This window comes from Mustela lutreola, chromosome 5 (genome assembly GCF_030435805.1).
Source record: "Mustela lutreola isolate mMusLut2 chromosome 5, mMusLut2.pri, whole genome shotgun sequence".
Lineage (NCBI taxonomy): Eukaryota > Metazoa > Chordata > Mammalia > Carnivora > Mustelidae > Mustela > Mustela lutreola.
Genome location: NC_081294.1, coordinates 136,186,786 through 136,199,486, shown reverse-complemented (window position 1 = coordinate 136,199,486; position 12,701 = coordinate 136,186,786). Strand labels below are relative to the sequence as shown.

Below are 12,701 nucleotides of genomic sequence, written 5' to 3'. Positions count from 1 at the left end.
TCCGGGTCTCATTTGGGGGGGGGGGGTTATGGATACAGAATCCAGCGCAGTCTTGCAGACTGAGACCAGGACTACCGCTCAGAGTTATCAAAACGGGAGTGTTCATCTTTTTCCTGAAAAGAAATCCACGCCGCCGGGCCGTTGGAGGAGTTCCTCCCGGACGGAGCACCCTCGCCTCTGCCTGAGTGTCGGGAGCCGGCGCGTTGTGGTGGGATACACGGAGCTGACACCCTTCCAGGGGACCTCCTGGGCACTGCCTCCCGTCGCGTGCCCTCGCGTCCCCGGGCATCCCGGGCTCCCGACGCCACGATCCCCCTTCCCCTCCTCCCTCTCCACTAAGGTGACTACCCCCGGGATTGCAGAGCGCGGAGCTCGCCAGCCTGGGCAAAACCCGGAGAGCTGGAATCCCGCGCCCGGAGCGCCCCGGCGGCCACTGGGCATGCTCCGTTGTCAGGCAGGTTCGGGGCCGCGAGCCGCTTTTGCGCCTCGCGGATTCCTCCGGCGGCCGCGCGTCCTCCTCCTCCTCCTCCCGAGCAGGCAGCGGGCGCATGATGGCGGCGGCGGCGGCGGCAGGGAGCGCCAGCGGCGGCGGCAGCAGCGGCGGGGGCGGCGGCGGCAGCAGCAGCAGCGACACGTCCAGCACCGGCGAGGAGGAGCGGATGCGGCGCCTCTTCCAGACGTGCGACGGCGACGGGGACGGATACATTAGCAGGTACTGGGGAGGTACGCGAAACCGGCTGGGGCGCAGCCAGCCTCTCTCCGCGCTGCCCTTGACCCCCTCCTCTGCCCACTCGCCCCAACTTCCAGCAAGTTGCTCAGAAGCTCACGGGAAAAGTTGGCTGCGACTTCGAGAGCGCGTCGCCGGCTCGGCTCCCCAAGGCGGAGGGGGCTGATCTGCTCGCCTGCTGGTGGTGCCAGTTGGGTCCAACTTTTCCCAGCGCTGTCTTTGTCTGGGCGTGAGGAGACATCTCTTGAGGATGCGAGTCCTCCCCGGGTCTTGGAGCGCTCATGCCTGGGCAGAATCGAGTTCTGGCCACTTGTCCCAGGTAGGAGGGGCTGCCCCTGCAGCCTCTGGCTCCCGGTATCCAGCTGCAGCGGCAGCATCAGTCCGGCTGCTCAGTGGACAGCCCCGGGACGGAACCAGGATAGGGATGCTCTGTCAGTGACAGAGCTGGGCATGAAAACAGGCTGCGAAGAACTTTCCGGTGCTGCAGAGCCCCTGTGTTCCGAACTGCGGAACCCACAGAATGGACATAGCTGGCCACCCAATACTGTTAGCTAGACGGAAACCAAGCGCGCAGGCACAAACTGGGGGTTTAGAGGTGAGGCAGGAACATATAGACCCGACTCCCTACCTCGGCTCCGCAAGCTGACCAGGTGAGCCTCCAGTGGGATGTGAGTGAGCGCGAGACCACTTACAACCCTCGGTGTGTTTGCTCCTGGACTCCCTGCGGGGTTGTGTTGTAGCTTCCAGCCTCAGGGCTTGGCCAAATAATTATTTCTGCCCGCATTTTTAACACTTAACACACACAGATGAGGAAGAAGGCACGCGTAATGTTTTATGATCTGCTTCTCTGAAGGGTTGACACAGAGCACTGAAGACCTTCCACGCTGAAATTTCAATTGCCTTCCAGGAAGGCCACCTAAGTTGTATATTACATATTAGCTTAGCCTTTGTGTTAATGATAGTAAAGATCTCTGAAAACCCCAGGCTGCCTCCTGCTGATTGTCCTTGCGTACTTAGAGAAAAAAAAAAAAAAAAAAAAAAAGAGTGGGGAATTCCCCCACTCCTAATTTTTAAAAAAGATCTTTAAAACAGGCAATTTGACATGGAAGATGTTGATAATTAAAAAAAAAACTTATTTGGGACTCCATTCAGTTATGATGACTCGACTGAATCTTATTACTTTTCTAGAGTTTCACTGGGAAACATTAGAGAGATGTCAGAAAACTTTATGGAGTAATTCTATTCTGAAATGAAAAAATATATATACTTCTAGTTGACTCCATGTAGATTTTCATCTGGAAGTCTTTCCCTGTTTGGGTCCTGTGATGAAAAATTTCATCATATAGTTTAGATTTTTTTTTTTTTTTCCTGCTTGAGTAGCCTACTTGAATTTCCTACTTGAGTGCCCATTATCTTCTTTGTGATAATAAACACAGTCTACATTCTTCACATTAGGATGCACAGAGAATTTAATTTCACGTGGGCAAGGGTGCAAACAGAAAATGAGCAGAATTCTCTCCTCCCCTTCCTTTGATTTGGGTTTGTCTGAACTACCCTTTCTGTACAAATGTTCGTATTATCTTGAATGGTGATCTGTCTCCTCTGAAGAATTGTGAATTCTGTAGGCATAATCTGAGGACTTTGTTTTGGAGGATGAGGCATTGTGTGTAAGGGTGTGGTAGTAAATAGGAGATTTCAGATTAGAGTGGAAACCTGCTAAGGCAAAAGTGGAAAAAACTATCCTTCCTGGAGCCATATCACTTTAATACATCTGCTTGAAAGTTGAAAGGTATGTGCAATAATGAACCCTAAGCCAGAACTTCACCTGTGGGCAGGGTTGCTCTGGACGTTATTTTATGCTGTGAAAAACTCCCATATAGGAGGAGTTCAGGGATGGCAATCTCGTTGCAAGGAGGCACCAAGGAACCTCTCTAGAAGTAAGTTTACATAGCACATGCAGTTTTACCTGGAATATATGTTTATTTGATATGGCTTGGAAAAGGAAGTTATGAAGATAAGTGGCATTGAAAGCCTTCCTCTCTGGAGCTCCTCCTTTGTGCTACTCTTGTTAAATGACCTTTACTGGCTGCTCTACAGTGGGTGATGAGGAGTGGAGGGCTGTGAATTTTCTCTTTTATAAGCACGAGAGTTGGACTTTCTACACTAAAACCTTAAAATTCTTGGATTCTTCAAAAGGTGTTAAGTTCATGCTCATGGCTTATACCACTGTATCTGTTAGGATTTCAGGTGGCTTTATAAAATGGGAAACCAATGGGACAGTCAAATAAAGATGGAGTTTCTCACCTAGGTCCAGAGGTGGTTCATTCAGGCTGGGCCAGCCGTTCCACCACAGTGTCGATGCCCACCTAGGTCCAGAGGTGGTTCATTCAGGCTGGGCCAGCCGTTCCACCACAGTGTCGATGCCCAGCTTCCTTCCATCTTTCTGCATCACTGTTCTTCATATAGAACATTCATCCTCATGGTTACCTCCTAGTCTTAAAGCGATTGCTCTGCTTCCAGCCTCATGTCCAAGTTCCAAGGAGGAAGGTATAAAAGGAAGCTGAAATGAGAGCAGAGCTTTCCCAAATCCTTTAATTGAAATCTTATTGATTAAACTCCATCACCTTACCACGCAGTCGTGTTCTTGCAGTAAAGTTCAAGGAAGCACATAATTCGATTAGTCATACCGCCTCCTAAACAAAATCTGAGTTCTGTTACTAAGAGCAGGGAATGGATATTGAGTAGGCAAGTAGCAACCAAACCTATAATAAAACTTGCATGGGAATCCTCATTCAACTATTTTGGCGTTGGTCCTTGACTCAACTCTCATTCTCAAACAGGAGTGCTGGAAACCTCATGTTTGGAGGAAGGCTAGTGGAAGATTATATAGACTGAGACCAGGGGGGGATATGTTAGGGCACACAAACTCAGGAAGACAGAAAGAAAGGGTGGGACTTCAAATCTTCAATATTCTCTTGGGCCATACTTCTCCAGCAGACTGACAAAAAAGGACACCAGCTCACTGGAGATTCCTGGAATTGCTGCCTCTGTCCAGGAACTCCAACCCCCCCCCCCTACAGGCCCCAGAACCATCCCTGTGGATAGTTAAGCTGGAAAACACAACTACTCGTATGTAGAGCCAGACTGCAGCTTGGACAGGGAAAATTGGGACTATAGTGGGAACATAGAGGCTCTTCTGCTACATTTCATTAACTTTATGATCACGTAACCCCACATTTCATAGTATTGAATTTTTTGGATCCTATTTACCAGAGTATAGGAGGTGATGGGGTTACTCTATTTGTTGAAATTAATTTCCCTTTGGAATTTTAAAGCTTCCTACTTTTACCTTTCAGTTTAAGAAACTGTCTTGAACATTTGACAGATACCCAAAACCAACATTTACATTTATATCAAGTAGCCAAGCCTCAGCTCAAACTTTGGTGCCTTAGAGAGCTTCCCTGACTACTGTATCCAAATGGGTTAGCTCTTCCCCACCGCTATTCGCTATCATAGTGCCAGAGACTTTTTGCCATAGTACTCTTTACAATCTATAATTGCATCTCGATTTCCTACTTTGTTTGCCTATTTATTGTCAGCCTCCCACTAGTTGTAGCTTCATGAGGGTAGGAAACATGTTTATTTTGTTAAAATAGTACACTCTGGGGTGCCTGGGTGGCTCAGTGGGCTAAACATCTGACTCTTGATTTCAGCTTGGGTCTTGAACTCAGGGCCCTGGGCTCCATGCTGGGTGTGGAGTCTACTTAGAAACAAACAAACAACAACAACAACAACAACAAAAACAAGCAAATAAACAACAACAAGAAGAAAAAAAAACAGTACGGTCAGGAGCTAGCACAGTATTTGCCATAAAGTATTCAATCAGTAAATTCTGATGAAGAAATGACTGAATATAAACCCTGGTATGTTCATGTATTTTGAAAAATCTTCCAAGTGTTTTCATTTTCAAGTGTATTCCATATTTACAAAGTACTTTAAATGTGAGTGTATTTTTTTAAAAAATATTTTTCTTTTAAAAAAAAATTATTAGAGAGAGAGTGAGAGGGGGTAAGGGACAGAGGGAGAAGAAGACTCCTTGCCAAGTGCTCGCTTCGGCAGCACATATACTAAGACTCCTTGCCAAGCTAGAAGCCCAATATGGGGCTCCATCCTGGGACCCGGGATCATGACCTGGGTGGAAGGCAGATGCTTAACCGACTGAGCCACCGAGGTGCCCCAAGAATATTGTCTTTTAAAATAACTGTGTTGGGCTCCCTGCTCAGCAGGGAGTCTGCTTCTCCCTCTGCTGCTCCCTCTGCTTGTACTCCCTGTCTGTCAAAAATAAATAAAGAAACAAATAAATAAATTCTTGAAAAAATAACTTCTTTCTTATTATATAAAAGATGTTGGAAATTGGAAAATGCAGAAAAGTTTAAAAATAAAATAAAAGTTACCAATTATCCCCAAGCCAAGGAATATCATTTCTATTTTCCTGGTGACATAGCTACATCATGTCATTCCTCTAGCACATTAAAAATGATTGGATAGGGAGCGCCTGGGTAGCTCAGTCGATTAAGCATCTGCCTTCAGCTCAGGTTATGATCCCAGGGTCCTGGGATCCAGACCTGCATCAGGCTCCTGCTCAGCAGAGAATTTGCTTGAGATTCTCTCTCTCCCTCTACCCCTCACCCCCGCTCATGCTCTCTTTCTCTCATAAATAAACTTGAAAAGATGCTTACTTTCCCCCTTTAAAAAAGAAATTGGATAAAGGGAAAGACATCGCCTATTCATAGATGGGAAGATTTAATATTGTTATGATAGCAGTGCTCCCCAAAGTTGATCCACAGATTTAATGCAGACTTTCTCAAAATCCAAACTGCCATTTTGTGCAGAAATTGATAATTTGACCCTAAAATTAATATGGAAATTCAAGGGATCCAGAATAGTCAATACAATCATGAAAAGAAGAACAGAGGTGGAGAATTCACTCTTTCCAATTTCAAAACTTAGTGCAAAGCAACAGTCATCAAGACAGTGTGGTATTGACAAAAGGATAACCTATAGATCAATGAAATAGAACTGAGAGTTCAGAAACAAGCCATGTGTCTATGGTGAATTTATTTTTTTTTAATATTTTATTTATTTATTTGACATACAGAGATCACAAGTAGGCAGAGAAGCAGGCAGAGAGGGAGAGGGGAACGCAGGTTCCCTGCCGAGCAGAGGGCCCGATGTGGGGCTCAATCCCAGGACCCTGGGATCATGACCTGAGCTGAAGACAGAGGCTTAACCCGCTGAGCCACCCAGGTAGGTGCCCCTATAGTGAATTTATTTTCCATAAGAACATGAAGACAAGGGTTTCAAAATCAAGGGTGAAATAGAGAAAGGATTGACTTTTCAACAAATGGGGCTGGGGCAGCTGCATAGCCACATGGGAAAGAATGAAATTGGACATACGAAAATGTATATATTCCTCATATACAAAATGTATGTGTTCCTCACATTCCTCTTATACAAAAAGTAACTCAAAATGGATCAAAAACTTGAATGTTAAGAGCTGAAACTATTAAACTCTTAGAAGAAAACATAGGACAAAATCTTTGTCATCTTGGATTTGGCAATAGGTTCTTATATATGATACCAAAACACGTACTCCAAAAAAAGATAAATTTGTATAATAAAATTTTTTTTTAAAGATTTTTTTTTATTTATTTGACAGAACACAAGTAGGCAGAGAGGCAGGCAGAGAGAGAGGAGGAAGCAGGCTCCCTGCTGAGCAGAGAGCCCGATGTGGGACTCGATCCCAGGACCCTGAGATCATGACCTGAGCCGAAGGCAGTGGCTTAACCCACTGAGCCACCCAGGCGCCCTGTATAATAAAAATTTTTAAAACTTGTGCTTCAAAGGACACTATCAGAAAAGTGAAAGGCCATCCAAAGAACGGGAAAAAATATTTACAAATCATATACTTGACAAAGCGTTTGCATCTGGATTATATAAGGAACTCTTACATCTCAAAAATAAAAAGATAAACCAATTAAAAATGGACAAAGGATCTAAATAGACTTTTCTTCAAAGAAGACATACAGATGGCCAATAAACAATAAAAAGGTGCTCATCATCATTAGCCACTAGGGAAATACAAATCAAAACTCTAGTGAGACATTACCAGATATCCAGTAGGATGGCCATAATCAAAGTCCAATAATAACAAGTGTTAGCAAGGATGTGGAGAAACCAGAATCCTCATAACTACTGGTAGGAATGTAAAAAGGTGCAGCCACTTTAGAAAAGAGTCCAGTAGATCCTCATAAACTTAAACATAGAATTAACATATATACCAGCAACTCTCCTCTAGGTATATATGCAAGAGAACTGAAGACATACATCCTCACACAGACTTGTACACAGATGTTCACAGCAGCTTTATTCATAATAGTCCAAGATGTAATCAACCTGAATGCCTATCACCTGATGAATAAATAGACAAGATGTGGTATAGCCTATACAATGGAATATTATTCAGTCAGAAAAAGGAATGAACTACTCTGAAACATGCTACAACACAGATGAACCTTGAAAGCACTATGCTAAGTAAAAAAGTCCAGTCACAAAAGACTGCATATTATATGATTCTATTTATATGAAATGTCCAGAATATACAAATTTATAGAGACAGTAAGTAAATTAGTGGTTGCTTTAGGGCTGGGTAAATTGGGGGGATTGAAGGATGATAGCTGAAGTGTCCAGGATCTCTTTTTGAAATGATGAAAATCTTCTAAAGTTGATTATAGTGATAGTTGCACAACTCTATGAATATACTAAAAGCCATTGGGCCACACACATCACTTGGGTGAATTTATGACATGTAGATTATATCTCAATAAAGCTGTCACCAAAATAAATAAGATTGGAAAATGTGACTTGTAATTGTAATGTTCCATTCTGTATTTAATTTCTTTAAGTCTTTTTCTATTGTTGGACACTTAGATTGTTTCCAATTACTTGCTTTGGAATTTTATTAAATCTAAGATGCTATAAATTGGGACACACCATTGTTTTCTGTACCAATCACACTATGATAAGATACATATCATTGAATAGATTTTTAATTTTTTTTTAAAGATTTTATTTATTTATTTGTCAGAGAGAGAGCGAGAACGAGCACAGGCAGACAGAGTGGAAGGCAGAGTCAGAGGGAGAAGCAGGCTCCCTGTGGAGCAAGGAGCCCGATGTGGGACTCGATCCCAGGATACTGGGATCATGACCTGAGCTGAAGGCAGCTGCTTAACCAACTGAGCCACCCAGGTGTCCCTTAATTTTATTTTTGTTGAAAGTTCTGCCTTAAACTTCTTTAGTCATAGATTTTGTCATATTTTACTGTTGTGATTGATAAGAAAGGAAAACAGGCCATCAGAAAACAGGCAAATCACTTTTTGGTTCAGAGTACTGATGTTGGGTCTCAACACCCAGTATCAGCCTCGATGGCATCAAAATATTCAGAGATGCAACATTTCTTTAAAGAACACTCCACTCTTTCCTGTTGGCTCATTTAAAACGCTGACTTCTCTCTGTGATCATTGATGTTGGTATTTCTGGTCTTACCAAATCATGTCAATGGAAGATTCTCAGACAATAGCCAGAACTTGTATTCCTAAGGAAGCATTGAGAGGTATCTAGTCATGTTACCAGGAATAACAATGTGATTCATGCTGCACATGCAGTGGTAACTATGTCAGTGCCCAGCCAAGAGAATTATAATTATCATTTAGGTTTCACAGTATTAATTCACTATGCATCTTAGAAATTCAAAATACAGTATTTTATGTAATGCTAGAGTAAACACCTTCACGGTTCCATGTACTGCATTATTAAAGAATGAATCTGAACTGGAATTATTAGTGAAACGTATGAACTAGAATTGCTTTGCAAACATTTTCTTCATCATCTTTGCACAAGGAAAGCAACTACAAGAGGTGTTCAGGTCAGATGGAGGATACTGCAGTGTTTAATTAAAGAATTACAGTTACATAGTAAACAGACTCCATTATTCCTCCCCTGGACAGTTAGCAGAAATCTGGCTCAGAGAAGCTAGAGAGAAGACTAATTTGGCTTTAGAAGTTACCGGAGGCACTTGAACAAAAGGTAAATGGAGTAGAAAGACTAGGACTTCTAGATTCCTTGTCTCATGCCCAGGTAGATTCCCAGGGCATAAGGATTATACTTAGAGGTAATAAGTCTGGAACATAATTTTTTTTTAAAGATTTTATTTATTTGACAGACAGAGATCACGAGTAGGCAGAGAGGCAGGCTGGGGCGGGGCTGGGCTCGGGGTTGGGGGGGGGGGGTGAAGCAGGCTCCCTGCTGAGCAGAGAGCCTGATGCAGGGCTCACTGCCAGAGATCATGACCTGAGCCGAAGGCAGAGGCTTAACCCACCGAGCCACCTAGGTGCCCCTGGAACACAATTTTTAAAGGAAAGCACCTGGTGATATTCAAATAGCACAACCAAACCAAACTTTCAAGAAACTTAATAATACTGAAAGCCTCAAAGCTATAATCAAATCATAATGTCACCCAGAAAAGCACAAATGGAACCTAATTGAGGGGAAAAAAGGAAATCCATTATAACTAATATGAGGGAGAGAATTTTGAATGGGACAAATTTGGTACGTAATCATCCAGAAGAGCCCATTCTGATATATAGTATTTCCTTAATTGGATCACACATTCTTCATACGTAAAGACTCTTAAGAATCATCTAGCATAGCTGGGCGCCTGGGTGGCTCAGTGGGTTAAGCCGCTGCCTTCAGCTCAGGTCATGATCTCAGGGTCCTGGGATCGAGTCCCGCATCGGGCTTTCTGCTCAGCAGGGAGCCTGCTTCCCTCTCTCTCTCTCTGCCTGCCTCTCTATCTACTTGTGATTTCTCTCTGTCAAATAAATAAATAAAATCTTTAAAAAAAAAAAAAAAAAAAAAAAAAAAAAAAAAAAAAAAAAAAAAAAAGAATCATCTAGCATAGCGCTTCGCAAACTTGAGTCACTTGTCTACCGCATTTATGATCCTTCCACATCACTGACCGCAACCTCTCCCTTGAATTTAAGACAGGTATGTGCAGTAACTACGTATTTGACTTTGCATGTCTGAAAGTAGCTCAGACTTACAATGTGCAAAACAAAATTCCTGACTCCTCTCCCCAACTCTTCTTCCCTCAGTTTTCTCCATTGGAATAAATGGCCTTCCCTTGCTAGAGTAGAGGCTCAAGTCAAAAAATAAAGTCAACCTGCATTCTTCTCTTTTCTATTAGTACATTCAGTCCATCAGCAAACCCACCAATTCTGCTTTTAAAATATAGCTTCTATCTGACACTTTCTCATCACCTTCCTACTCTAGGTCCAAACCATCACCCGTCTCACACCGAGATTAGTACAACTGGTTCCTTCTTCTGTCTGGTTCCCTCCACTCTCTCCACACACTCAGATTATGCATACTGTAGCCAGGTGACCTATTAAAGAGTAAGTCATGTCATGTTATTTCTCTGCAACATAGTGGACAGGGCACTGGATTTGAGTCAGAAAAGCTGGATTCACCTCGGCTCTGCTACTAAGTAGTCATGTGACGTACCTGCTTCTGTCTTAGTTTCCTTACCTACAACGTAAGATGATAAGACACTCATCTGTGCTTTCTCAGGCTTGGAGTTTGTTGAAATTCTTGAGTCTGTAGGTTTAGCTTTCATCAGATTTGGAAATTAACCAGCCATTATTCTTTTCAAACATCTTTTCTGTTCTTTCTCTAATGTCTTTTTGGTACTCCAATTATGCATGTATTAGATTGCTTGATATTTGCCCACTTGTTGAGGCTCTGTTAACTTTTTTCCCCATCTTTTTTCTTTCTGTGTTTCCATTTGAAGAGTGCCTATTGCTATATATCTTCAAATTTTCTGGTCTTTTCTGCAGTGTCTAGGCTGCTATTAATCTCATTCATATTTCATTGTATTTTTAGTCCTTTTGAATATAGGGAGCATATTTATAATAGCTACTTTTGACTTCCTTGTCTGCTAATTCCATCATTTCTGTCAATTCTGGGTCTGTTTCTATTGATTAATTTTTCTACTGATATGGAGCATAGTTCTCTTTCTTTGCATGCCTGATAATTTTTGATAGAAGGAAGGACATTTTAACTCATTGAGTTCTGGTTTTTGTTGTATTCCTTTACTTTGTTCTGGCATGCACTTGTCTCTGGATCTTTTGGGAACTTGTCTTTGAGCTTTGTTAGGCAGGATCAGAATAACCTTCAGCCTAAGGTTAATTTAGCCTCTGCAGTTCTCTGGAACTCTCTCTTTATGAGGCATTCCCTCCTCTCTGCACCACAAATTCTATTCACCTTGAATTTGCTGAACTTTGTTCTCTATCTCAGCTCAGTGGGACCACTAGGTTACGCTGGATTCTCTCTCCTGTTCTGCAGTGTGTAAACTGTCTCCAGGCAGTAAGTTGGTATAATTGTAGGCTCTTCTTGCTGGTTTACTTTTACACAGGGATTTTAGTCTTGTGCTGCCTGTTATATAATGTCTGGAAATTATTATTTCTTATGTTTTGTCCGTATTTTTAAGGTTTTTTTTCTTTTTAGGTGGGAAAGTAAATCGTCTCTCTGATTATCTAAAGACCTTAGGTGGAGTCTTGATTTTTCTTTTTCTGTGTCTTCAAGAGAGCCTCCCTATTTGGAAACACTGTTTAATTAAGATTACATATAAATAATTTTTTTTAAGATTTTATTTATTTAGTTGACAGAGATCACAAGTAGACAGAGAGGCAGGCAGAGAGAGAGGAGGAAGCAGGCTCCCTGCCGAGCAGAGAGCCCGATGTGTGGCTCGATCCCAGGATCCTGGGATCATGACCTGGGCCGAAGGCAGAGGCTTTAACCCACTGAGCCACCCAGGCACCCCATAAATAATTTTATAATAACATTTACAGCAATATCTTACTATCTTCAAGCTACTACCTACAGCCTAAGCCCACATTTTTTTTTAAAGCCAATAAATTTTCATTTAAGGAGTTTTTACATGTGATTACTTCCACTGCCAGTCACTGCTCATCACCATAGTTCCTCCAAAGTTAGAATCATAATGTTCAAAACAGCCCTTTTAAAAAGAACTTGATCAATCCACAGTTGTCACTGTCACTCCTGTAATCTTTGGGATCCAATGTCTTTACTTCAGGGCCCTGTTTAGGGTCTGAGTGTGGATCTAACTAACATTATTCGGGCACCTGGGTAGCTCAGTCATTTGAGCATCTGACTTTTGGTTTTGGGTCAGGTCGTGATCTCGTGGTTTGAACCCTGAGCCAGGCTCCTCCTCTCAGTGTGGAGTCTGCTTCAGATTCCTTCTCCCTCTTCCTCCCCCTCTGCCCCTCCCTGCTTATGTGTGCACGCTCTCTCTCTCTCTCTCTCTCTCTCTCAAATAAATAAATAAATAAATAAATAAAATCTTAAGGAAAAACCAGCTAAAATTCTGAGTGCTTACTGTGTGTTAGCCTATACCCTAAACCAACATCTTATATACATGACCTCAGTTACTACTCACAGTAGCCTCTTTGAAAAGAGAATTATTATTACATGCAATTTAAGATGGGAAAAACAGGCTCAGAGATACTCTTATTTGCTCAAGATCCATGGTTAGTAAGAGCCGAATATCAACTGATGTCTTCGGTTCTCAAATGAAGGTCTTGACCACTATTAGTGCTGCTTTTCATATGTGTTTCTTTCAGATATTTTCTAACAGCTTTATTGAGATATAACTTGCATACTATACAGTCTGCCCATTTAAAGTGTGCGATTTGGGGGCGCCTGGGTGGCTCAGTGGGTTAAGCCGCTGCCTTCGGCTCAGGTCATGATCTCAGGGTCCTGGGATCGAGTCCCGCATCAGGCTCTCTGCTCAGCAGGGAGCTTGCTTCCCTCTCTCTCTCTATGCCTGCCTCTCCAA

At 42.7% G+C, this 12,701-nt stretch overlaps 1 protein-coding gene across 1 annotated transcript in view; it reads left to right on the top strand.

Moving 5' to 3' along the window:
- Window positions 1-533: 533 nt before the first annotated feature.
- Window positions 534-12,701, top strand: part of MCC (MCC regulator of WNT signaling pathway) — a 436,865-nt gene continuing 424,697 nt past the window's right edge. Inside the window, exon 1 of the mRNA XM_059175672.1 lies at window positions 534-712. Coding sequence (XP_059031655.1) covers window positions 549-712 — 164 coding nt within the window. The 5' untranslated portion in view covers window positions 534-548. The remainder of the gene's footprint in view (window positions 713-12,701) is intronic.